The sequence below is a fragment of the Desmodus rotundus genome, chromosome 6 (genome assembly GCF_022682495.2).
Source record: "Desmodus rotundus isolate HL8 chromosome 6, HLdesRot8A.1, whole genome shotgun sequence".
Taxonomy (NCBI): Eukaryota; Metazoa; Chordata; class Mammalia; order Chiroptera; family Phyllostomidae; genus Desmodus; species Desmodus rotundus.
This window is the reverse complement of record NC_071392.1, coordinates 89,891,744-89,917,228: the sequence shown is the minus strand read 5'-3', so window position 1 is coordinate 89,917,228 and position 25,485 is coordinate 89,891,744. Positions and strand designations below refer to the sequence as shown.

At 61.1% G+C, this 25,485-nt stretch overlaps 1 protein-coding gene across 6 annotated transcripts in view; it reads left to right on the top strand.

Moving 5' to 3' along the window:
• KCNH2 (potassium voltage-gated channel subfamily H member 2) overlaps nucleotides 1–17,723 on the top strand; it is a 30,682-nt gene extending 12,959 nt beyond the window's left edge. For 3 of the 6 annotated variants that reach the window (XM_053927079.1, XM_053927083.2, XM_053927084.2), the window contains 13 exons: nucleotides 3,734–3,898; nucleotides 5,121–5,591; nucleotides 6,182–6,393; nucleotides 10,127–10,555; nucleotides 11,113–11,500; nucleotides 11,803–12,002; nucleotides 12,474–12,726; nucleotides 13,733–13,926; nucleotides 14,192–14,291; nucleotides 14,876–15,139; nucleotides 15,218–15,404; nucleotides 15,712–15,889; nucleotides 17,170–17,723. In XM_053927079.1, the coding sequence (XP_053783054.1) occupies nucleotides 3,734–3,898; nucleotides 5,121–5,591; nucleotides 6,182–6,393; nucleotides 10,127–10,555; nucleotides 11,113–11,500; nucleotides 11,803–12,002; nucleotides 12,474–12,726; nucleotides 13,733–13,926; nucleotides 14,192–14,291; nucleotides 14,876–15,139; nucleotides 15,218–15,404; nucleotides 15,712–15,889; nucleotides 17,170–17,319 (3,191 nt within the window). In that variant the 3' untranslated portion in view covers nucleotides 17,320–17,723. Of the gene's footprint in view, nucleotides 1–3,733; nucleotides 3,899–5,120; nucleotides 5,592–6,181; nucleotides 6,394–7,774; nucleotides 8,176–10,126; nucleotides 10,556–11,112; nucleotides 11,501–11,802; nucleotides 12,003–12,473; nucleotides 12,727–13,732; nucleotides 13,927–14,191; nucleotides 14,292–14,875; nucleotides 15,140–15,217; nucleotides 15,405–15,711; nucleotides 15,890–17,169 lie in introns of those variants that run through there. The other 3 variants (XM_053927081.1, XM_053927080.1, XM_053927085.1) reach the window with 3 other exon arrangements.
• Nucleotides 17,724–25,485: the final 7,762 nt, after the last annotated feature.

The following is a 25,485-nucleotide window of genomic DNA, read 5'->3' as shown; positions in this document are numbered from 1 at the left end:
CACCTCTCAGGAGCCACAATGTCACCTAGCTTGCAGACGGAGATCTGACCTGGAGGCTTGCTGAAGGACGCCCAGCATCCCAGCTGGCTCCCACCCCAGCCCATGCTGCCCTGATTGATAAGGCCTGCCCATGACACAGCCAAGGCCAGGGGTACCAAGGGTGGGAAATCCGGTTTGGGACTGTGGGTGGGGCCCACAGCTGGTTGGCCCCAGATGAAAGTCCTCCAGCGCTGTGTTCCGATGCATGACAGAGCCCTTCGCCGGGGTCAGGAGGAGCTGTACCTGCTGCACCTGGAATGTGTCCAGGCCGGGTCCTCCCCCAGGGCCCCTCCCGCTGTCCCCTCACCCTCCCTCCGCAGTGACCTGCGGTGGGCTGCACGACTGTGTCTACTTTCCCCATCTCCATCCCTGCAGGGCCCAGGGCATCCCAAGCCCCAGGAAGTAGGCAAAGGCTGGGCACCCAGCCTCCTCACCGGGAGCCAACGGTCTTCAGCTGGGGCTGAGGGTTTGGGGGTGTGAGTGAGGTGTTCTTGGCATCAGCCACTTGAGCCAGGGGGCCCGGGGCCTCTCCGTTGCTGATGCCCATCCACCTGTCTCTCCCTCCCCGCCTCTCCCCATATCAGGACCGACCGCGAGTCCTGTTCCTGCTTCACACACATCATATCATTCATCCTTCCAGCCTCGTGGGGTGGGCTCGACCTCCCCGTGCTGCAGACAAACACTCTGGGGCTCGGGGACGGGAGGTGACTTGCCTAAGGTCATTCTGACACAACGAGCAAAGGCCACATGACCCCGCCGCCCGGGTCCCTCCACCCCTGCCCTACCACCAAGAGCGCTCGCTCCGGCGCTGGCGCCCCAGGACCGCGGGCCGCGCCTGCCACTGTGTGGCCGCCCGCGGTACTGCAGCATCATTCTGCTCCGCCGGCCAAAGCCAGCCTCCGCTCCTGGGGGAGCCTCCCTGGGGGCAGGGCAAGGGCGGAGGCCGAAGAGGCTCGAGTGTTGGGCAGGTGCGGAGCTGCTGGAGGGCGAGGCACTGCTTTGTGTGCGCGTGCCGGCGCGGGGCTACCGGAAGCACCTCGGCGCGGACTAATATCTCTGCTGTGTGCGGGTTACAGCCCACCTGCCCGCAGGCTGGGATTTGCTCCCGCTATCCCTGTGCCTCACCCCTGGCCTGGCTGACCCTCAGCTGCCTTCAGGGACCCCCGCCCCATACTCCCAGCCAGGATGGAATGGTGTCCGTTGGCAGGTCTGGCTGGAGGTGGGCGACGTGCAGCTCACAGAAGACCCAACCGTCCGGCAGAGGGGTGGGGGGCAGAGCCCTGGCTGACTCGGGCCACCCGCTCTCCTTCCTCCCCTTTCCCCTTGAAAGTAGCAGCTGGCGCCGCCCCTCCTCCTGCCACTTCCCGCAGCCATCAGGCACGGCTCCAGGTCACATATTTGGAATAAGCTGGGCCCTGACAGGGTTATTTGAAAGGAAAAATTCCTTGAATGTCACAAAGCGAGAGAGGGCCGAGGGGCCCTGCGTGCGAGTGCGTGTTGATGGGCAGGGGTGAGCCTGAGCCCCACCGGGGCTTCTAGTTGGAGTTCCTGCAGCCTGGCAGGGGCTGGGCTGGCTGGCAATTTGGGGTGCCAGGGTTTCTGGGCTGTCCCAGCTGCAGAATGCAGTTCTGGTCCTTCTTGTTGAGAAGTCTGAATGGAGTGGGCGGGGTGCTGAGGCCTCCAGGCCGGAATTCCCAGACCGTCCTGAAAGGCTGGCTCCTCCAGGTTCCAGACTCTGGACTTCCCTGGGCTGGGTTTCCTGGTGAGGAGTATGGGTCAGAGGCCTGGGTCACTGGGGCTCCCGGGGGTCTCCAGGGCTAAGATTTCCTGTCTCTGGCCTCTCCGAGTCCCCATGAATGCCCGTCCCTGTCCAGGCCGCTGCTGGCCATCACCATATTAGGGCATAAACTCTAGGCAGGCCATCTGGGTGCCAAACAGTCTCCAGCTGGGACTGGCCCCCTGCAGCTCCCGACACCACAGCTGTGCTTCAGTTGGGCCATGTCCGAGGCCAGAGGTCAGGGGACAGGAGAGGCTGCTGGTGGGAGGTCCAGACAGAAGCTCCAGCTCAGGTTCCCAGGGCGGAGCCAGAAGGACCTCAGCGTGGCGGAGAATTCCTGGCCGGCCCCTCCCCTGGCTCAGCCCCCTCATCCCAGTACCACCCTGTTTCAGAGGCTCTCCTTCAGTGAGAGGAATTCCACAGCTGTTAGAATTGCTGGTCTGCAGGAATCAGGCCCTTCACAGCTGGTCTCCTCGGGTCGTTGCCCATGCACTCCCCAAGGCTCAGCCCCCAGGGCCTGGTGGTGGCACCAAACACTGTTCCCAGCCCCTCCAGGTAACTGGCCTCTCCCTGGACTCAACTCATCACCGCCACTTCCTCTCCACCCCTCTCTGTCCTTGGCCCCTCCCTCACCATCAGCACTGCCCCAGCACTAAGCCCGCAGGGCAATGCCTGCTCCTTGGTGTGTCGTTCTAGGTGCCAGGCCCGGCAGAGGGGACGCAGACACTGGCGAGTTAGGCCCCTGCAGTTCAGAGAAGACAGGTGGGCAGGGGGAGTGAGACAAGGAAAGAAGCCTCTGCCCCTCACCCCGAGGAGAAAGGGAGATGAGGGACAAGGCTGGAGCCCACAGGACCCACGGAGAAGGAGGAACAGCAGGCAAATAGGTGTGTCAGGGTCTTCCTCAGAAATCAGCAGTGGGGGGAGAGGGGGGAAGGGGCTGTGTGCCAGACAAGGAGCAGAGGTAGATGGGGCCCATCTGGCCTGGTGGCCTGCCTTCACCTGGTGGCCAGACAGAGAGAGAGGAGATTGGGAGAGAAAAGAAGACAAGGAGAGAGAGACAGAGATGCAAGATCTAGGAGCAGCGCGCTTCGAGACTCTTCGGTGAAGGGTCGCATTTCTCCATTTCTAATGCGTCACAGACCCATACCTCTGTGAAATGCAAACTTGTGTGCTTGGGCAGCACTGCAATGTTGAGTTGCTGTAAAGGTTTGAACCTCTTGCTCTCCACTTCTGAATGTATCTTGTTGTGGGCGGACACAACAGCTGGGGGCTAATGCGGAGACAGCCTGGATGGGGACAGGGAGGAATCACTGACCCGGGGGGGTGGTGTCCAGGGCACGCCAGGCACCGCCCTAGGTGCTCAGCGGACGTTGACGTAATCTTTACAACTCTCGGGACAAAGGGACTATCATCACTCCCACTTTATAGATGAGGAAAATGAGGCACAGGAAGGGAATATCATTTAAGCATTATGCATAAATGACTAAGCAGCAGGGGTGGGATCTGACCCCAGGCACCCTGGGCCTATAGTCTGGGGGCATCACCGCCACCCTACACTAGCATGTCTGAGGGAAAGTGAGGGGAAACTGTGAGGCGAGGGGAAACTGTGAGGCGAGGGAAAGCGAGATGAACAGGTGGGGGCAGAAAGGAGCTTGAGCCAGGTCCAGAGAGGGGCACACAGGGAGAGGCTTAGAGAAACGGAAAAGCCCAAGAAGTGGAGGGACCGGCCAGCGGCGAGCTGGAGCGGGCAGCTGAGGGCAGCAGCCCCACCTGGCAGATGCAGGGCCGGAGGAGGGTGGGGCAGGAGGCCCTGGCATGAGGGTCGTGGGGGAGGAAGATGCGGACAGGCCCCTGCAGGGTTCTGCTCTGCCCACCCAGGGGCTTTGGTGCCACAGTGGCGTGTCCCCCATCCCGCAGGGAGCTGCTTCCTGTGCCTGGTGGACGTGGTGCCCGTGAAGAACGAGGACGGGGCTGTCATCATGTTCATCCTCAACTTCGAGGTAGTGATGGAGAAGGACATGGTGGGGTCTCCGGCCCGTGACACCAATCACCGCGGCCCCCCCACCAGCTGGCTGGCTCCAGGTAAGGGTGGCCGCACTCGGGCTGGTGCAAGAATACGAGACTCCCCTTTTCTGGGGACCTGAGGCTACCCAAGGCCATGGCCCTGTAGGAAGGAATGGGTGTACGGGGTCCCTTCAGAGGTTACTGAGGATGTGGCCCGGTCCCATCAGGCTCAAAAGGAGCCGACAGAGATGGAGTGACAGACTGAGTCCTGGTTCACAGGTGCTTGGGGCAGGATCGCAGCTGGTGTCCTAGCTGTACCTGCTTGGGCTTCCTCTGAAGTATCTCCCAGCAGTCCTCTCCCCAGGCCCAGGGATGGGGCATGCTCCCTTCCAGATGGCCCTGGCCACCTCGGAGCCACCCCCTTTGCTGGCCAGAAGGCCCCATCTCTCAGCAACTCAAATGTCTCTCTGGGGAACTTCTGCCCCTGGTCCTTGTCCCTGGACCGGCCAGCTCCCTGCTGCGGCCTGGGCTAACTGAGAAGACGATTTGAGGGGACGGCTCGCCATGACTGCAGACTCGGGGGCCTCACCTCATCCCCCATGACTCCGGCTGAGATACCCCGCCTCTCTGTGGGTTTAACTCTAATTGGTCCTTTAGAGTCACGGCAAAGGAGTCCACCTCGTGGTTTCTCAAGTTCTAAAACGGCAGGCTGACCTGTGTGGCTTCCTGGGTTGGGTGGCGTCCTGCAAAGCGAAAGGTCGCTGGTTCGATTCCCGGTCAGGGCACATGCCTGTCAGGTTTGTCCCTGGTTGGGGCGCTTTGAGAGGCAAGAATGGATGTTTCTCTCCCTCTCTTTCTCCCTCCCTTCCCCTCTCTCTAAAAATAAATAAATAAAATCTTTACAGAAATAAAAATAAAATGGCATTGTTCATACCGCTGGGGCCACGTGGCAGGAAGGCCAGCGGCAAGTCACATGCACATTTGTGCCTGCGTTTCCTCCCGTCTGTAGCGGGGACACAGTTGCCCACCGTGGCAGTTTGGAGTCACCCACGGTTTGCCTAGAGTCCATGGTGGTATGTGGCTCAAGAAATAGTTTATTATTTTCAGAGCCTTAGATAAGACTGTATTCTAGAATTTTTGGGGGGACTTGAGTTCTGTGCAGTGAAGGCTGGCTGGCAGGCATTCCCTCTGCCCCCCCCCCATCCTCTGCTGGGTCCAAGTGCTGGGCCTGCCCACATTGAACTGCTCCTGGCAGACCCCCCAAACCCTGGACTCCCGCCACACAACTCTTTCCCCGCAGGTCGCGCTAAGACCTTTCGCCTGAAGCTGCCCGCGATGCTGGCTTTGACGGCCCGGGAGTCGTCTGTGCGACCCAGCGGTGCCGGCAGCGCGGGCGGCCTGGACGGTGCCAGTGCCCCGGGGGCCCCGGGGGCCGTGGTGGTGAACGTGGACCTGACCCCCGCGGCTCCCAGTAGCGAGTCGCTGGCCCTGGACGAGGTGGCCGCCATGGACAACCACGTGGCGGGGCTCGGGTCAGCGGAGGAGCGACGCGCCTTGGTGGCCCCCAGCTCCCCGCCGGCCTGCGCACAGGGTCCGCAACCATCGCCCCAGGCGCCCAGTCTCAACCCCGACGCCTCCGGCTCCAGCTGCAGTCTGGCCCGGACTCGCTCCAGAGAGAGCTGCGCCAGCGTGCGCCGTGCTTCGTCTGCGGATGACATCGAGGCCATGCGCGCAGGGGCACTGCCCGCGCCAGCACGCCACGCCAGCACCGGTGAGGGCGCCCTTCCTCACCCGCCAGGCCTGTCCTGTTCCAGGACCTGCGCTGCTTTCCTCTCTGCCCTGTCCTAGGTGCCTGGGAGATGGAAATCCCATTAAGCACTTATTTAATCCCACCAAGTGGCCTTTTACTCCATTAAATGTCCATTCGTCCTGTCAGGTGCTTGCACTCCCAGAGTCCTTGAGCCCCGTGGAGCTGGCTCCCTGTGGATGTCCTGGAGCAGGGAGGGCCAGGGGGTGTCTGAAGGGCAGGAAAGGCGTCTTGGTCTCTGCCCCCACATGGCCCTCTGGCTGGTCTCTGTGCCTTTGAGCAGACCCTTAGGGAGGCTCTTCCTCCTTCGCTGTCTCCTTGTTGCATCCTGATGCACTTCCTTCAAGTGGGAAGGAGGCTGGCCTTGTTTCTCAGTGATTCTGCCCCTCTCTCCTTTGCTAGCTTCGATGGCACAGTGACCCCAGTAGCCTGGCTCTGCAAGGCCTGGTCTCTATCTCAGTTTTATGTCTGCCACTGTCTGCCACCCTGACCCCCCCCCAGGGGCCATGCACCCCCTGCCTGACACCCTGACCCTGCTTCCCCCCCCACCCCAGGGGCCATGCACCCCCTGCGCAGCGGCCTGCTTAATTCCACATCAGATTCGGACCTCGTGCGCTACCGCACCATTAGCAAGATCCCCCAAATCACCCTCAACTTTGTGGACCTCAAGGGCGACCCCTTCCTGGCTTCGCCCACCAGTGATCGGGAGATCATAGCACCCAAGATAAAGGAGCGGACCCACAATGTCACTGAGAAGGTCACCCAGGTAGGTGCCCAGTCCCTGGCTCTCCCCTCAGCTTGGAGGAGCTTGGAAGGGGTGGTTGAGGGCTGTGGCCAAAGATGGGTTGAGGGGGCCTGGTCAGTGAGGGCCTCTTGAGGGTGGGCAGGGCTGCTGGCTGGGGGTAGGAGCGGGGGTTTCAGAGCTGGGGTGAGAGGACAGCATGGGAGGTCCTGGAGAAAGGGGGACTGGAGAGGAGGTGGCCTTGGGACAGGGTAGGTACAGCAAACAGGTTATTGGGGCACAGGGAGGACACTGCAGTGGGGGCTGGGCCCCTGAGAGGGCAGGGGTTGGGGGGAAGGCAGCCATAGGGGTGTGACAGTATCTGCCTCTGGGTGTGGAGAGGGGGTGCTGGGGGGCTCTGAATTAGAAGGGGCCACAGAGGTCAAGACTGGGGGTCCTGATTCTTCAAGGTGATGAGCCAGGAAGAGGGTGGCCTGGAAGTGCCCACCCATGTTCCCCAACCACATCGGGAGGGGAGGGTGTGGTGGTGGGTGTACAGATGTGGAGGAATCCGGTCCCTGGATCCTGGGCCAGGGAAGACCACCGGCCTCTGAGGCAATGCCCCGCACTGCCCGGAGGGCAGGGCCAGCCTGTCTGCTGCCCCCTCTGGCGGCAAGATCTCCTGTAGCTCCCCCGCCCCTGCTCCCCCAGTCCAGCCCAGCTCCTTCTTCAAGCCTGGTACAGAGTGAGAAGGACAGTGGGGGCTCCTGTCCCTTGCCTGCCACTCCTCAGTCCCTGTTGCTGCCTCCAGCTCCTTCCACGGCAACTGCCCCAGTGGGCCCACGGGAGAGAGCCGCCAGCACTGGCCTCCTCAGCCCTCCTCCTGGCCCTGCTCCCACTGCCTCTGGCTCTCTGGGTCCTTGCCAGGTGTCCAGCCCCTTGGCCCGGAGTCCACAATGTTCCCCCACAGCCCAGGCCCCATATCTGGCTGCCTGTCCCCCTCCCGCCTGGCCCTGGCTGTTGTTCCCACCTGGAGCCGGGGCGTCTGCCTTGCTCCTGTGCCCACAGCAGTGTGCTTCCGTGTGCTTGTGGCCTGCGTGTGTTTGTGTGTGTGCAGCTCTGTGTCAGTGCGAGTCTGTGTTCTGGCTCTGCCGGCCCCCCGGCAGTCTCTCCATCTCTGGGTGTCTGTCTGACTCTGCCTGGCTGGGCACTGGGCCGGCGGGGCGGGGGCGTTGGGGAGACCATTAATCTGTGGTGACAGGCCAGGCTGCCCCAGGGAGGGGAGGGTGTGCGGGCTGCAGGAGCGGCTGCAGCAGGAGCCTGGAGCGGTTGCGGGGGAGGGGGCCCGCTGGCCAGGCTGGCCGGTGGGGGTGGGGACCTGGGAGGAGGAGGGGCAGGCCGGAGAAACCCAGGTTCCGACCGCGGCGCCGCCGCCGCTGGGCTGGCGCGGGCAAAGCGCAGCACCCTGGCAGCCCGGCCGTACCAGGAGGCCATGGGCGGCCTGAGCCCCGCAGGCCGCTGTCCACGCTCAGTGCCAGGGTGACCCCAGCCCTGGGGCCCAGCCCCAGCAACCCTGGCTTCACGCCAGAGGCTGCCCCAGGAGCCAGGCCACCAGTCCCTGGGGCGCAGCCTTGGCGGGGACTGCTGTTGGAGCGCAGGTGAGGCACAGGCTGGCCCTCGGGCCCCAGGGCAGGCAGGCTGGGGGGAGCCAAGTCCTCCATGGCGGCTCCCGCCAGGAAGGCAAGCGGACCAGGGGCTCTGCAGCCCAGGGCCCAGAAAGGCCGGGTAAGACGGGCAGTGCGCATCTCCAGCCTGGTGGCCCAGGAGGTAGGTGACTCCCGGCCCCTCCCTCTCCCTTCCAGGGCTGGGACACTGATTCAGGACGCAGCCCAGAGGTCTCTGTCTGACTCTGGCTCCAGGCCAGAGAGGGCTTCTGCAAGGCAGGACCGTTTGGGGAGCCAGAGGGTCGGTAGCCTTGTTCATCCCACTCCTGGCTCCAATTGGCTCCTCCCCAGGCCCTCCGGGGCTGGGTGGCCAGTGCCTTTCTGGCCAGGACTTCCCTTTCCCCGGGTTCCTGTGGCCCACAGTCTTCTAGCTCAGCACGCTAAGGGAGAAGAAGGGCAGGAAGGAACCGGGTGCCCAGAGAGGATGGCGGGGGACGGGGGGAGGAGAGGAACATGCCTCCCCCCACCACACCTCTTCCAGTGGGCATCGGCCAGACCTGGGCTGGGCGTTGGGCTCCACCACTCCGGTTCTTCACCAGCTGGGGGTGGACCTGAGGTGGCTGCTTCAGAGGGTCAGGTTTCAGGGCTGGAGTCCGAGGAGGGTGGGGTCAGAGACCACTGGCTGGTGGTGAGGGCAGCTGACCTGAGGCACCTGGTTCACCTCTGCTGGGATAGCCTGGGGTGCTGGTCGCTGCTCCATGGTCGTGGTCGTGGTCGTGGTCGCCTAGGCTGATGACTCCGTAGGCACCTCCTGGGAGCCTCCTCTCTACCCCGAGGTCAGAGAGCCTGGAGCAGCCTGGGGGAGGGGCAGAGCAGGGGGTGTTGGATGTGCTCAAGGGTGAGTCTGAGTATCCCACCGCTGCCACCAACACCTGGCACCTGAGTCCTCGGCCTTGGCTCATATTCTCCTCCCAGCTGGGGAACACATATGGGGAAGATCCTTCCCACCCACAAGTGAGGACCCAACATTTGGCTTAAATGAGCTTCAGTATTCTGTGGGCACCAGGTCAAGACACGTAACACACTTGGCCCAGGACCATGCGGCAGTAAGCTGGTGGTGGGTGAGCCGGGGCTGCCTCCTGCGGCAGCAGGTCTCAGGCTTGCCCCGCACACGGGCCGTGCCCGCATCGTGGCGGTTCTGGTCCTGCTGTGGACAGAGCCAGGGGCCGGGTCGAGGCTATCAGGTGTGGTTCAGCCTCTCAGGCACTGGAAGAACACCCATCCAGGGGCAGTTACCTTCCTCTGTCCCTGTCTGCAGGGGCAGGGGGCGGCCATAGGGGAAAGACAGAGGCTCCTGGGGCAGTGGGAAGCTGGCCTCGGCTCTTTCTAGTTTGGCTTGGGGAGGAAGAGTAGCGTGCCTGCTGCCACCTGCTCCAGGTGGCGAGCTTGCCCCTGCCTGCCTATTGAGGGGCAGGATGCGAAGGTGAGCCTGTGCTGGGTGTGTCACTTCCGGACATCTGCTTGTGTGCCTGTCCCTCTGTGTTCATGGAGGCACGCCTGTGGCTGGGTTGGGTCCTCTGTGTGCCTTGGTAGGAGTGAGGGAGGGCTGCCCTGGGCCAGGCTACAAAGGGGCTGCAGGAGCAGGGGGGAGAGTGTTTCAGTCTCTCTTCCCCCCTGGGGGATGAGGGGCCTGAGTGTGGATGGCCGGTAGCCTTGGGCCAGTGGAATGGGCTGAGGCCATGGGGTGTGCGTGTGGTGGTGGTGGTGGGGAGTGTGGGCGAGATGCAGCAGTGGGAGTCGCACCCTGAGGTAGGGGTCTGCTCTGATGGAGGGTGGCAGTACTGATGGCACCCTGGACTCGGAGCCCGCTAGGAGGCCCCTGTGCTGTGCAGGAACTGTAGCGCCCAGAGTGAGGAGCAATCATTGGCTGTGGCTGCTTGGCTGAGGGGTGGGCATTCTGAGCAAAACATTTTGGCCTCCATGACCCCGTACTCTCCTCACCCCCAACAGGGATGTTGCCTGCTGCCACCCTGGAAGTCCCACGGCCTGTCCTCCCTTGCTCCCGACTCCAGTTGGACATCATCCCCTCACCTCCATCTCCCATACCTGTCCAGGTCCTGTCCCTGGGTGCGGACGTGCTGCCGGAGTACAAGCTGCAGGCGCCACGCATCCACCGCTGGACCATCCTGCATTACAGCCCCTTCAAGGCCGTGTGGGACTGGCTCATCCTGCTGCTGGTCATCTACACGGCTGTCTTCACGCCCTACTCGGCCGCCTTCCTGCTGAAGGAGACAGAGGAGGGCCCCGCGGCCCCCGACTGTGGCTACGCCTGCCAGCCGCTGGCCGTGGTGGACCTCATTGTGGACATCATGTTCATCGTGGACATCCTCATCAACTTCCGCACCACCTACGTCAATGCCAATGAGGAGGTGGTCAGCCACCCTGGCCGCATCGCCGTCCACTACTTTAAGGGTTGGTTCCTCATTGACATGGTGGCCGCCATCCCCTTCGACCTGCTCATCTTTGGCTCTGGCTCGGAGGAGGTGGGTTGGTAGGAGAGGAGGCGAGAGGCTGAGGGGGGGGGGGGGGGCGCCGTGGAAGGGTGAGAAGTGGTGGGAGGTAGTGGAGCAAAGGGGCGGCTAGAGAGAGAGGGCGACAGGGGCCTGGAGGCTTCTCTGGTTGACCCACGCCAGCCCCCTGACCACCTAGCCACTCACCAGGTGCAGAGGTCCCCAGGGGGCACTTCTATCTCATTTGTCTCTCCAAAGAGGCCACTGTCTTCCAATTTGTGCAAAAGTGCCCTGGAAGCTAGTGGGACCTCTGGCCAGGCACCTTAGGGTGGGGGTTGCACCTTTCTGAGCTCCAGTTTCCTGATTCTCACCATGGAGGCCACGTGCCCTTGGTCACAAAGCTAGTGCAAAGAGTGACAGGACTCTGCTGGGCTCAGCGTGTGGAAGGCGCTTGGATGATTAGGAGGAGGTTTGGGAGGAAGTCTTTGGGGACCTTTCCTCCGATGCCCACCCCCTCCCCCCCAGGGCTGCAGTGCTGCAGTGCCTCCACTTTTCATTTGCCCCACGTGGACTGTCTCCTCCCACCCCAGCTGATTGGGCTGCTGAAGACCGCGCGGCTACTGCGGCTGGTGCGGGTGGCGCGGAAACTGGACCGCTACTCGGAGTATGGGGCGGCAGTGCTCTTCCTGCTCATGTGCACCTTCGCGCTCATCGCGCACTGGCTGGCCTGCATCTGGTACGCCATCGGCAATATGGAGCAGCCGCACATGAGCTCCCGCATCGGCTGGCTGCACAACCTGGGCGACCAGATCGGCAAGCCGTACAACAGCAGCGGCTTGGGCGGCCCCTCTATCAAGGACAAGTACGTTACGGCTCTCTACTTCACCTTCAGCAGCCTCACCAGCGTGGGCTTTGGCAACGTCTCCCCCAACACGAACTCGGAGAAGATCTTCTCCATCTGCGTCATGCTCATTGGCTGTGAGTGAGCGCTGGGTGGGGGCGGGGAGATGGGAGGAGCCCCAGGTGGAGCGGAGGGTGCATGTTAGAGGGGCCAAGTGGGGCCTCGGGACTTCTAGACTCCAGGGCCACCATCACTCTGTTTGGGGGCGGGGAGACCAGGGTAGGGGCAGAGGCAGGTCCCAAGGGCGTGTGTGCCTGGGCTTCTGTGTCTGAGACTAGTGGGTGTGTTCACACGGAGACGTGACTGCGTGTGTTTTTGACTGGTGCAGGGGCGGGCGGGTCCCTTGGACGCTGACGGCCCCACTCACCCCCGCCCCCAGCCCTCATGTACGCCAGCATCTTTGGCAACGTGTCGGCCATCATCCAGCGGCTGTACTCGGGCACGGCCCGCTACCACACGCAGATGCTCCGAGTGCGGGAGTTCATCCGCTTCCACCAGATCCCCAACCCGCTGCGCCAGCGCCTCGAGGAGTACTTCCAGCATGCCTGGTCCTACACCAATGGGATCGACATGAATGCGGTGAGGCCACCAGGCTGCCTGCCCGCTGGTGGCGGGCTGGAGGGAGTGGAGGGGTGGTGGGGACGCCTCCAGCTGCCCTGAGCACGTCTCACACTCTGTGGTTCAGGTGGTCACAGGGAGAGCTTATAAGGACCCTGAGAGTGTCACCCTCACCCTCCTTTTGCCCTTGGAGCTCATGTACTGGGAGAGCCCTCACTTTGGGACAGGCAGTGACCAGGCCCTTGCTTGTAGGCCATTGTGGTTAATCCTGTCAACTAGCCCCACCAGGAACTGGGCTCCACACCTGACACATAAGCAAATGGTGGCCCAGGGCAAGGAGGCGGTGTCCCCAGGGGAGCCCAGCTAGACGGGGTGGAGTGGAATAGGTATCCAGGTCCTCCCCGCCCTGCACTGGACCCTGAGGCTTCTCCCTGGATCTCTGGGTGGGGTGGGGTCCCTGGAGAGGCGTGCTGAATTCCCCGCTGCCCGCAGGTGCTGAAGGGCTTCCCGGAGTGCCTGCAGGCTGACATCTGCCTGCACCTGAACCGCTCGCTGCTGCAGCACTGCAAGCCCTTCCGAGGAGCCACCAAGGGCTGCTTGCGGGCCCTGGCCATGAAGTTCAAGACGACGCATGCGCCGCCGGGGGACACGCTGGTGCACGCCGGGGACCTGCTCACTGCCCTCTATTTCATCTCCCGGGGCTCCATCGAGATCCTGCGAGGTGACATCGTCGTGGCCATTCTGGGTACGGTGGGGACTGGGCGCTGGGCCGGAACGTCCGCAAAGGCCTGGAGAGGCTCAAGCCCTTTGAGGACACAGTTGTGGAATCTGTGGACCAGGGCCTGCTTACGCGGCCTGGGGGTCCTTTAATTCACTCAAGCCCCGTGTAGGGCAACGGAGAGGAGCCCCACAGGGGGCAGGGTGGCTGGACTCTGAGGGTTCCCAGGCTTGGTTTCCCTTCGGGATCTCCCCACAGGTAGGGATGCCGGGATGCAGGGCTTCCTTAAAGCAGTGCCAAACCCTGCTCCAAGGTGGGCAGTGGAGTCTGGTGGGTTACACATTTGATTTTACTCAGGGAACTTACTAAAGCCCCTGCAGCCTCATGTGATACAACCAAGCCCAGCAAAGCAAAGGGAGTCCCGCCCCTCTTCCCCTCTTGCCCTTTCCTTTCCACCCTACCCGTACACCTGGGCAGGTGTGCCTGGGCAGGGCACCTGCTGCCCTCTGCCTGTTCTTCCCTTGTCACGGTGGGCCATTTGAGATTTCTATTTCTCGGTTCACAACCACCCCCAAACACAATGAAGCCAGCTTCTCGACATGGCGCTCAGCCTTACTAGGTTTCTGTCTGTGCCGAGGCGAGCTATGCCGGCCTATTTTCTTTAGTAAACCAAATGCGGTCGGGAGTCTGTATTGTGTTCTGATCTGTAGTTTGGAAAACACTGTTATGAGGGCGCAGGCATTGGCCAGGGAGGGGGCATTTGGGACATGGATTTCCGGGGCGGTGGCGGGGGGTATTGAGAAGTGAGGTTGGAACCTAAGGATGCGTGGGCCATGGGCCGAGCCGGGCATCGGGCATTGGACTGGCCCTGCTGGCTGCCCTTTCCCCCTCAGGCACTGCTGGCAGCACTGCGCACCTGCCTTTGGGAGCTGAGGGGGGATGGGCCGGCTGGGGCCAAGTGTGAAAATTCAGGAAGACAGGCACTTGCTGCCGCCCCAGGGGCTGAGCCGCCCTCTCTATGTGTGGCCTCCAGGGAAAAATGACATTTTCGGAGAGCCTCTGAACCTTTATGCGCGGCCTGGCAAGTCCAACGGGGATGTGCGGGCCCTCACCTACTGCGACCTGCACAAGATCCATCGCGACGACCTGCTGGAGGTGCTGGACATGTACCCTGAGTTCTCCGACCACTTCTGGTCCAGCCTGGAGATCACGTTCAACCTGCGAGACGTGAGTGGGCTGCCCCTGCCAGCCGCACCCAGGTTGGCTGCCCTTGGGCTGTGTGACTTTCTGGGCTTGCTCCCCTGCCTGTCAAATGGTATGGAGTCCCAGCCGCAGCCCTAGTCAGGGGGCAGAGCTCACGACTCTGCGGGGAGCCTTTCCCCGGGGTAGAGCTCCCCGCCTCATCATCTCCATTAACAAAGGGGGTTGGAGCTTGAGCCGGGCGGGCGGGTGGTGCAGAAGGGCCCTGATGCCTCCCTCCTGTTGGTTCCAGACCAACATGATCCCCGGCTCTCCCGGCAGCGCGGAGCTGGAGGGTGGCTTCAGCCGGCAACGCAAACACAAGCTGTCCTTTCGCAGGCGCACAGACAAGGGTGAGGTGGGGGAGGGGCAGGGGCGGGGTCCAGGTGATGAGGAGGGTGGAGCTCCGGGTCCAGCTGTCCGCTCTGTTCAGGCTCCGCAGACATTCCTGCCCTTACCTTCAGTGGTCCTCGCTCCTCACCCCAACTGTCCAAACGCAGCCCATCTTTTCAGGCCCGCTTGAACTGGCACCTCCTCCAGGAAGTCTTCTTTTGCCCTCCGTGGCAGGGGCATGCCTGAGCTGCTTTGGCCCTCCCAGGGATGGCGTCTGAGTGGGCGCTGCTTCCAACTGATGAGGGGAGAAGAGACAGGAGGACAAAGGAGAGCAAGGGGGCAGGGGACCGTGGCCCAGGGCCCAAGCACACAGAGCCCGCCCAGCAGTGCTACTGCCCGTGATTGGGAGGCCGGTGGTCAGAGATGACCTGGTCCTGTCCCCCCCAAGTTCTCAGTCCACTTGGTGGGTGGGGAACAGAAGACACACCAGGGCGTCCCGCCACATTCCAGCTGCTCTGGTCCCTTCTTCTCCCCTCCCATCCCCGCTGCTTTGTCTCCTCCCAAACTCCTGCCCTCTTTGAGGCCCGTTCTCTGTTTTCCACAGACTCGGAACAGCCAGGGGAGGTGTCTGCCTTGGGGTCTGGCCGGGCGGGGGCAGGGCCGAGTGGCCAGGGCCGGCCAGGGGGACCGTGGGGGGAGACCCCATCCAGTGGCCCCTCCAGCCCAGAGAGCAGTGACGATGAGAGCCCAGGCCACGGCTCCAGCCCCCTCCGCCTGGTGCCCTTCTCCAGCCCCAGGCCTCCTGGAGAGCCACCCGGTGGGGAGCCCCTGGCGGAGGAGAGCAGTGACACTTGTAACCCACTGTCAGGTAGGGTGAGTGCTGGGGGGGCGGGGCCCGGGGGCTGGCATGGGTCTCAGTCTCCCTCACCCAGCTGTCTGGCTCCAGGTGCCTTCTCAGGAGTGTCCAACATCTTCAGCTTCTGGGGGGACAGCCGGGGCCGCCAGTACCAGGAGCTGCCTCGATGCCCCGCCCCCACCCCAAGCCTCCTCAACATCCCTCTTTCCAGCCCCGGCCGGCGGTCCCGGGGTGACGTGGAGAGCAGGCTAGATGCCCTCCAGAGGCAGCTCAACAGGTGAGGGCAGCCCCTGAGGTCCCGTCCAGCCCCAGTGGTGTGTGCGGGAGGGTCTGTGGGTGGTGCTGTACTGCGGTGTCATCTCTGGGTTCCTGGTGGTGCTGTAGAGAGAATGGAGAGCACCCTGTGTCTAGGCCTGCCCATGTGCCCAGCAGTGAACTCCTTCCACTCAGAGCTGAGCCACACCTAGGGCGAATAGTGGGCCTTGGGTTGACCAGCTGGCCCATCCACAGAGTCTCCTACAGTCACCGTTACCCGTATCTCCACTTTCCGGAGACCCAGAGCATTCTCCTCCTTCCTGACCCAGGCTGGAGACCCGGCTCAGTGCAGACATGGCCACCATCCTGCAGCTGCTACAGAGGCAGATGACGCTGGTCCCGCCCGCCTACAGTGCTGTGACCACCCCAGGCCCCGGCCCCACCTCCACCTGTCCTCTGCTGCCCGTCAGCCCCATTCCCCCCCTCACCCTGGACTCGCTTTCTCAGGTAAGGTCCAAAGCCCCCTTCCCACCATGACACCCCAGCCCTGCCCTTTCGGAGCCAATTCCACCCAAACCTCCTCTGTTGCCCTTTATGCTCGGCCCTGGGCCCCAGCCACCTCCCTGACTGTGCTGGAGGAGGGCTGCCTCAGGAGCTGGGGGCACAGGCAAGGCAGGAGGGTACTCCCAAACCAAAGCCCTCAGACAGCTGGGCAGAGGCACTGGCAGGCTGAGTGCCGTGAGCACCCCTTTGTCACCGGAACAGCCAGATCTGCTCATGGTGCCTAGGTCCTGACCACAAGTGGTCTGCAAGGGGGCACTGATGGAGACCGAGGCCTGGTGGCCGGTGCTGCATGCCAGTGAGCCCTTGGGACTGGGTCCTAGGTCCCTGGTGGCAATGTACCCCCAGATCTGACTGTGGCGGCCAATAGCTGTCATGCTGGCCACCTTACAGGGCTTTGACTAGTTTCTAAGGTGGCACATCTGGTCCATATCTTTCCCCTCCTGCTGGAGATGGGCCTCTGCCATCCCTTGTCCTCTCCTGAGTGGCCTCCTGACAGAATAGCTGTGTCCGGGCCCCAAGAAGGGGCTCCTCGGGTGACCAGAGGCGTCCTGGGATCTGTCCTCCTGCCTCTGGTGCCGGCTCCCCCTCCTGCATGCCGCCTGCTCCTGTTTGCAGACACAGAGCTCACGTCAGCAAATGTGCCAGTCTCCCTTCACAGCCTCCCACGCACAGCTCACAGCAGGCTCGTCAGCCCTGCAAACCCTGCCACCTGCCCTGGCACGCTCCCTGGACTGCCGGGGCCTGGCCGCCAGCCTGCCTCTGCATTCGGTCCCTGAGTTCTTTCTAGATTGGAGGAAGGAACCTCGTGTTTCTCTTTCTGTCCCAGCTCAGGGCCCCTTATTCTGAGTTGGTTTGGATTTAGCTGCCAGGGTCCCTGGGAAGGAGGGGGCGTGGCCTTGCGTACTGCCCCCCCCCCCCCCTCCCCGCAACACACAGGGGCTGGGCTGCTGTGAAGGACCCTCCCACCTGCTTGGTTTGGCTCTTGCCCACTGGCATTTCTCTACTTTCGCTGTCAGCACCTCCCTTGGTGGCTTGGGTCCTGCTCTGTCTGCCTGGGCCCTTCAACGTGCCCTCTGTAGCCCCTTTCTGTCCTGTCCTCTGTCACCAGATTCTCTTGACCCTCTCTGAACTCTGACCCTCCTCTCTAGCCACTTGACTGCCCCTCCATCCCCTGCCTTTCCCTCTGAGGGCTCCTTGCCTCTTACACTCTCTGTTCTTTGCAGGTTTCCCAGTTCATGGTGTGTGAAGAGCTCCACCCGGGGGCCCCAGAGCTCCCCCAAGATGGCCCTACTCGACGCCTCTCCCTGCCGGGCCAGCTGGGCACCCTCACCTCCCAGCCCCTCCACAGACATGGCTCAGACCCAGGCAGTTAGTGGGGCGGCCCAGGGCGGACATGTGGCTCACCCAGGGTTCAGCGCACTGCCTGGGCCCCTCCCCTCGAGGCCCCGCCCTGGAGGCCCTGGCCACGATGGGGAGAGGAACTCGAAGGCACAGCCCCTCCCCAGGCCTTGGGACCATCTCCTCCTGCAGTCCCCTGGGCCCCTGCGGGAGGGGCAGGGGTGGGGCTGGGCAGTGGCAGGGGTCTGGGGTCCCCCCACTGCCCTGGGGGCAGTAGCTGGTCTAACTGCCCGGAGGCACCGGCCCTGGGCCTTAGGCACCTCAAGGACTTTTCTGCTATTTACTGCTCTTATTGTTAAGGATAATAATATTAAGGATCATATGAATAATTAATGAAGATGCCGATGGCTACGAATAATAAATAATTATCCTGAGGAGACTCTGGTGGTGCTGGGAGGGTGCGGCCCCAGCACGCTGCTTCCTGTGTTCACGTTCACTCGCGTGTGCATGTGCCCTGGCCTCTTCAGGAATCCACACGCAGGGCCTGAGGGTGCTGCCTCCGTGTCTGAGTGTGGGGCGCCTGTGGTGGAAGGTGCTCCCTGGGTGCAGGGGCAGGTCACTGGCAGGGCTTCCTGCCCCCATGGGGCCCTGGGCTCAGGAGAGCCTAGAACCACCTGGACGGTTTTGAATGGGGAGACAGTCTGAAGGGGGTGCAGGCCTGGGCCCGGCCCCTCAGGGTCAGGTTGCTTGGCTGGCTGGTACTGGCTCCCAAGCCGGCCCTGCCCGGACCACTAACGCAGCCATACTCTTGTCCCCTACACAGTTCGTGAGCCCTGCCCGCACCGACTGTAACCTGCGGCTGTGTTTGGCCTAAGTCCTGGCCCAGACCCCCAAACCCCTGACTTGGCCTTATCTTGACCTTACTCCAGACTCACCCGGCCCCTGTCCAATTGGGCCCTCACACGGGGCACCCGGTTCCCTAGACGTGCCCAGAGCTCCCCTGGGGTCTGGCTGCAGGTGGGCCTCCCCTTGATCACCTGTGATTCTCAGTCACAGAGGAGCTGCCTAAAGAGGGGGGCTCATTCCCGTTATTGGGGTAACAAGTCAGAACATATTCCAGGGCCAGTGAAGGGTGGTGCCCTCGTGTGTTTGCAGGTGTGGGTGGGCACCCCGCCTCCCAAGGAGTGCGTGCAGTGGCTGACTCTTTGGGTAGGCAAGGCTGCCCCCAAAGGCCTCCAGAGCCCCCCACCCCAAGTCCCACAACCCCTGACCCTTGGAAGTGAGTTTGTTAACCTCTATGTAAAGCCAAACGCGGCCACTCTCATTGCCTGGGATGCGGCAGGTAGGGGAGGAGGGGCCTGGGTCTCTGAGCAGCCTAGAGGGGTCTTCGCTGTGCCCAGGGCAGGTAGGAGAGAGGAACAGACTCTCCCCTGTTCAGACGGTTGTGCACCAGGGCACAGAGATTGGGAGAAGGGTGAGACCCCGGGATCAGGGGTATAGAGGGGCAACAGAGAGAGGCAGGCCAGGCAGAAGGGGTGATAGTAACCTGTGAGCCTGGGACAAGGGATGCCTAAGGGGCACCTGGTGCCTGGGCCTCAGGAAGAGAGGACAGAAGGAGGTGTGGGGCCCGCTCTGCAGCCACTCTGCATCCCAGGACAGTCCCTGGGTAGGCAAATGGGCTGTGTCCTCTACTGGCCTGAAAGCAGTAAAATAAGGAGACAGCGTGGCTGGGGCTCGTGCGATCCTGCAGGGCCCAGAGTGGTGCCTGCCACTGGAATGTGCGCCATGTTGAATGAATGAATGAATGAATGCAAGCAGTGCCTGCCTCCCCAGGATGGAGAACTTTGGGCTGGATAGGCAGGGCTGGCGGCTGCAGGGAGCAGAGGGGCATCTTCCCAGGGCTCTGGCTCCTCATCCTGGTGACCACCTTCTTTGTGTCTGTCCTCATGTCTGCACCAGACCTGCTTCCTGGCTGCCACTGTGACCTGGGCTTACAGAGTGACAAGGACTTTGGGGGTGGGTGGGGCTGGGGTGGTGCCATAGGGCCCTCCTCTCCTGCAGGGCTGGCTCCAAACTGCTGCGGGGCTGTTGTCCAGAGTCCCCCAAGGCTTCTCCCAGACTAAGAGGGCCAGAGAGGTGGGGTGGGAGCTGGGGGTGCTGTGTTGGGCAAGGAAAGAGCTCCATGAGGTTATCGGCACCCAGGAAAGATCTGGAGCTGCCCCACGGGCTGGGGGTGTGGTCTGGAAGCACAGGAGCAGGGCCAGGCTGCCTCCCCCACCTCCACCTGTGCACCCCGGGCCTGGTAGCTGGATGAGGCCCTTGTGGGGTGTTCTGACCTCGTGACTCAACCACCACCCAAGGTCCAGGTGCAAGCTCGCCTCTGCACCTGCGCTCCCCTGCTCCCCTGGACTCCTGCCCCCGCTCAGCCCAGGAAGTCCAGCTCCACATTTCACTGGCAAATAGGAGGAATGGATACTCACTGAACCCGTCCTTTGTGGCCAGCATGATTCCCATTGCCTGAAACCAAAGCCTGAGGCTGCCCCTGAGGCTGCTGAGCCCTGCCTGAGCCCGCAGCTTCTGACAACAGAGCTGGAGCTCCTGAGCCACCACCTGTGGCGCTTAACCCTTGTGCACACACGGCCTTCCTTGCTCAAGGGACAGTGACTAGATCTTTGCATGGTTCTGGGGTTTCTAGAACCTTCTCTCCTCTGTAGATGTCTGTACCGCCTGTTACTTTGCCTGGAGCCCCCTCTGCTTGGTGAATTCCTGCTGGTCCTCAGGGGCCTCTTCTAGGAAAGGCTTGGAGCTCCCCTCACTTTGGCTGGGAACTCTGTTGAGTGACTATCCCACCCTCTGCTGTCCCCACGCTCTCTCTGTACCCTAGACTGCCGGATCTGGGGGGCTCATGGCCTCTGTTGTACAGTCTGTCTCCCCTCCCCCACCAAGCAGAGCGGCTCCTTGACAGCAGGGACTCGGCAACTTAGGAAATTACCTCTGCGGGTTTCGGTTTCGGTAGTGATTAGCAGTAAAATCCTTAACATCATAAAGGCCTGCGTGCTTGACTTTGTGTGGGGGGTCTGTGTCTTCCTGTGCAGCCAGGGTGGGGTGTAAGGGCTGAGGAAGGGTCTCTGGGCTTCTGGCAGTCCCCGGGTGCCCTGTGTGGATAGGCAAGCGTGGGGTCCCATACCCCAGGGGGAAGGCCCATGCTGTTTGCATCATCCACCTTGTTCTGCCGCTCATCTCAGCATGTGGGGCTTGGCCCTTGCTCTAAGTACAATCAGGGACCTGTCTGGTGCCCTCTGGGGCTGGAATCCTCTCAGGACACAGCCGGACATGCTGTGATGGCCAGTGCTCACCTGAGCTCGCCACCCTCTCAGATGGTGCCACCAGCCTACTGTCCCTCCAGGGCCAGCCCCTGCAGCCCGGCCGACTTCCTGGGTCTGTTCTGCCACAGTGCCCGGGGAGGAGGTCTGTGCCAGACCCCTCCTGCCACCGACCTGCCCGTGTTGCATAAGCAGATGGACCAGAGTGGCCCAGGCCCTGAAGGGGCAGGTGGACTTCTCTTTGCCCACAGGACAAAGCCCTCCATGGCACAAGAGTTCCCATCTTCCTTTCCAGTCACTCCTTTCTCCTGCCACATGCCAGACCCCCAGCCACACGGGGCCACGTCCTGCTAACTGCTCACTGTGCTACTTCTCCCTCTGCATTGGCCTCGTCTTCCCTCTTCTTGTCACGCAAATTCTGTCCTTCGTGGTCTGGAGAAGCCCTTCCAGCCTTCAAATCCTGTCTCAGTGTCCCCTCCTCCAGGAGGGCTTCTCCAGCCTTCATAGTTGATCTGAACATCTGGGAGCATCCAGCTCAGACCCTTGTTAGAGCTCTGCCCACCATTTCCCCGGTTCCCTCCTCTGTCCTCTGGAAGATGATAGGCTGAGGAGCGGTCACCTCGCACCGCCTGGAGATGCCTCTGTGGAGGAGCCGAGAGATGCCGACCCTTTGCCCGGACGTCTTCCTCCGCGTCTCCACTTCCAAGCTGGTGTCTATGTGGAGGCCTCCTGCTCGTGGCCCCGTGTGGCTGCTCGTTTGCCGAGGCTGAAAGGTTCCTCCCAGACCTTTTCTGTTCCACCTTCGGGTCCGAGGGACCCACCTTTCCCCCAGGTGGTGGATAGTCCCTGGGGAACGGAAAGGGGCTGGGCCTGCTGTTCAGGTGACACCTCACACCAACACATGGGAGGAGGCGTGTTCCTGGTAGGTGTCCTGGCGATCTGACCACAGGGGACAGAGAGAAGGACACAGGTAGTGGGTTGGTCTGCCTCCAGTGCTCGAAAATCTTGAAAGGAGTTCGAAGCCCACGGTCTGCCAAGGAGACTGTTTTGAGACATTTTTAGGTCATTGCAGATCACAAAAGCAGGGTGGGTCTGAAGATTAATGAGGATGTAGTTAAAGACTGAATTGTAGTAGATCCGTTAAAGCGGCATAGGCACGTGATATTAAACCCTGTAAAAACTCGCTTTATCTTGATCATACCATTGCGATCGCCATTTACATAAAGCGGTTCTTGATAGTCCAAGTACAGTTCAAATTGTTTTTGTTAACGCTGTGTTCCAAAAAAAAAAATATTCCCAAGCAGTTGTTTAAATAATCAGCTTTATTATTTTATAATCATACCTTATAGGTGAGTTGGAAGTCTGCAAGAGCCATCGCTAAGAAACCAGAGTAGGAGAATGTAGCAGGATGTTCTACCATTATTTTAAAATTAGCTGTAGCATAAGGTCTGGCTGCAAAAGACTTAGATGCTAACTGGCAAGCCGAGCAGTCCTCAGGGAAACAGCCTGTAGAGCCTTGTGCCCGGCGGTGGCCGTGGGAGTTGGCCATGCTTCCCCTTTGTGCCCCGCCAGGTGACAGCAGCCGGAGATTTGGAGGGACCTTGATGATGAGGGACACGGGCGGGGTCAGACGAGGCTGTTCTTTTGGTCTTGAGTGGCCTCAGTGCAATGAAACTCTTAGCAGATGGGAAAATGGCCAAGTGCTTTATTTAATGTCAAGCTGCCCTGGGCGCTCCCGAATTGTGACCTCCTTGCTTGCAAGGTTGGCATTCTGTGGGGCTCTCTTCTCAGGGCCAGTGGTGACAGGAGCGTGGGTGGACTGGGTTAAGCAGTGATTGGCACGTGGCCCAGCCGCCCTCTGCCCTCCAGCCCTGGCTCAGAGGTTTCCCTTAGAATCGGCTGGAGCCCCATCCCGTGCAGAACAGGGCATGCCCAGTGCACACCCTGTCCCGCTTCTGTCTCGGATGATGAGGCTTCTGTTCTGGGTCAGCCCCCTCTGTGTCTTGTGTCTCTTCAGGCCCCTGTCCCTTAAGCATGCTGTGGCTTCTGCCACCTCTGTCCCATGCCACCTGACTCAGGCAGGACACTCCCCACCTCCTTCGTATCCCAGAACTCCACTAACCACAGGCTGCTGCTTGCAGCAGGTGACACATGAAGATTTTGGTGGCCCCCGTGAGTGCTGGGGAAGTGACCTCGCAGCACAGCCCAGAAAAGGACCGCAAAGAGGCTCTCAGGTCTTCCAGCTTGACATCCTTGGCCACCTCCCTCTGCCTTTCTCACTGGCTGGGCTCCTTCCTCGTTCTTCCAAGACCTTCTCAGTTTGTTCCTGTCCTTGAAAAGCCCTTCTCTGCCTGCCCCCAGACAGTCTGATCTCCCACTTGCTGGATGGACAGATCCACTCAAGTTTCTCCAGGATGCTCTCAGCTGACCTTGCCCAGCATTCTACCCTTCTTCTTCTCAGTGGCCCTGCCAGGCTCTGGGGACACTAACCAGACATTACTCTGACGGACCCAGAACGTACAGTGCCCCTAGAAGGGAGCAACGCCCCAGGCCACGTTTTCTCCCTCCCTCCTTCCCTCCCTCTTCTCTTTCTTCCGATTAGCGATTAGCAAGCACTTTCCCCACTATGAGAAGTAGTGATTGGTAATGAGGCAGGAGGAGGTGGAGCGTCCTGCAGGGCTGAGGACAGCTGGGCTGCATCCAGTGGCTGCTGTCACTGTCCTTCCGCACAGGTGGTCCTGAAGGGCACGGGAGGGGGTGCTTGATTTTAGGCAGAGTGGCTCAGTCCAGGGCTTAGGCAAAGCCCTCCAGGAGCCACTAAGCTTCTCTCCCGCAGAGGCAGAGGCTGGAGGGCAGCCCGGGCGGCCCTCTTGTGACCTCGGGCACTCAGTGGAGGAGCAGGGTCTGGAAGGGACTGTCAGTGCTTATTAGAGATGCAGCTCCCACCAGACAACGCTCTGGGGATGGAGGGGCTGGGCAGAGAGTGCTGCTGGCTGAGGACAGATGCCTCATTTCCTGCTCACTTTTTTGCCAACGGTCGGGCAAGCATTGAATGTTCTGGGTAAATGTCCAATTTGTGGCTTGGAAATGAATAAAATGCAGAAGAGCTTCCAGTGACTTTGGTGAGGAGGCAACTCCTTTGGCTAAATGCTTGGCGAGCTGCAGGGTCCAATAGGACGAGGACCTGTCCCTGCACTGGTCCTCCCTGGTTAGGAAGCGGCTGAGATGCTCTCCTTGGTAAAGACACGCCCCTTTCCCCTGGCTTCTCACCTGGAGGAGGGCAGGCAAAGCCTTCCAGCCCTTCTGCATGGAGGGCATTTGGCCGGGGGTGGGGGGTGAGGGGGTGGGGGGGGTTGTCCCTGGAGGGGCGGGGGACCAACTGTGATCCATCTGGCGTCCCCTCATTCCGCCTATCCACACGCAGCGATTCCCAGTCCCCTCAGTTCCCGACTTGCCCTCTGGATGCAGAATGCCTTCTGACCCGCAGGGAAGGAAGGGCGTGGGTGCTTTCTCTCTCTCTAGCTCGGTGTTGGTCAAGTGCAACTTGTAATTTGCCCGGGGTGAGGGGATGCCCACTCTTTCTTCATTAGCAGAGGCTCGCCCTAACTGTGATGTCTCTGGTTCCAGTCCTTGGGGTCCTTTCTCCCCCCAAGGAAGCTGGAAGTTGCCCCACAGAGGACCAGGGGTCTGCATGCCTTAGAGCGTGAGAGCAAAGGTTTCCTGGACCCACACTGTATTCTCTTTGCTCCAAGGGGAATATAGTGAGTGGGGTGGGGTTGCTAGAAAATCCAGTAGAGAGCCCCTGGAATGAGAGTTCAGCCCCGGGGAGTCTTAGCCCCTGTGGGCTGCTATAACAAAACATCCTGGACTAGGTGTATTATGAACAACAGGTATTTATTTCTCACTGTCTGGAGACTGAGAAGTCCAGGATCAAGGCACCAGCAGATTCAGTGTTCATGGACTGGCCATCCTCACGTGGCTGGAAAGGGTGAGAGAGCTCTCTAGGCACTAATCCCATCCATGGGGGCTCCACCCTCGTGACCTAATCACCCAAAGGCCCCGCCTCCTAATAATCACTTTGGACATTAGATTTCAACAAATGACTTTGGGGGGCAGAGACACAAATACTCAGTTCACAGCAGAATGGACCAACCACAATAGGATGGTGCCCATTAGGCCAACCGATGTGCCCTTATTTGGACCTGCCAGCCATGTTTTCCTCGGCCAGCGGGGGAAGGAAGAGCGCTGGGAAGGAACTATAAATGATGGATTTGTTCTTTTGGTATTTTAAAGTAGAATTTAAAAGCTCGTGTCAAGGGTTATAAATTATGAAACAGACCTGGAATAAACCAAGTTATTTTGGGGCTACATTTTACTGGCTGCTGTTGTGGCATTTTTCCACCTTTGGCAAAACAAAATAGAAATGCGTGCTAGTCTTGACTTCTCAACACAAGCACTAATTGCTTAAAGGCAGGGCTGAGACTGAAGTGGAAATGAAGTGAGGGGCCGTCTGAGAAAGTCTCTCACCAAAGGAGCATGGGAAACGCACAGAACAAGGTTACCTGTCCTGTCCTTGATTGGGACAGGTATGGCTTTCTCTAGCCTGTGGTCCTCAAGCAGGGGGGACTGTGCTTCCCAGGATGTATTTGATGGTGTCTGGAGACATTTTTGGTTGTCAGGGTAGTGGGTAGAGGCCAGGGATGCTGCCCAACATCCCACCAGTCACAGGGCAGCCGCCCATGACCACGTCACCCAGCCTAAAATGTTAACAGTGCCGAGGCTGAGAGCCGCTGGCCTCGCCTCCCCCTTACCATGTACTGGGAAGAAGAACCTCACAGCCTTCCCTCTCCCACTCCATGTGGTAAGTCACTGTTGTAC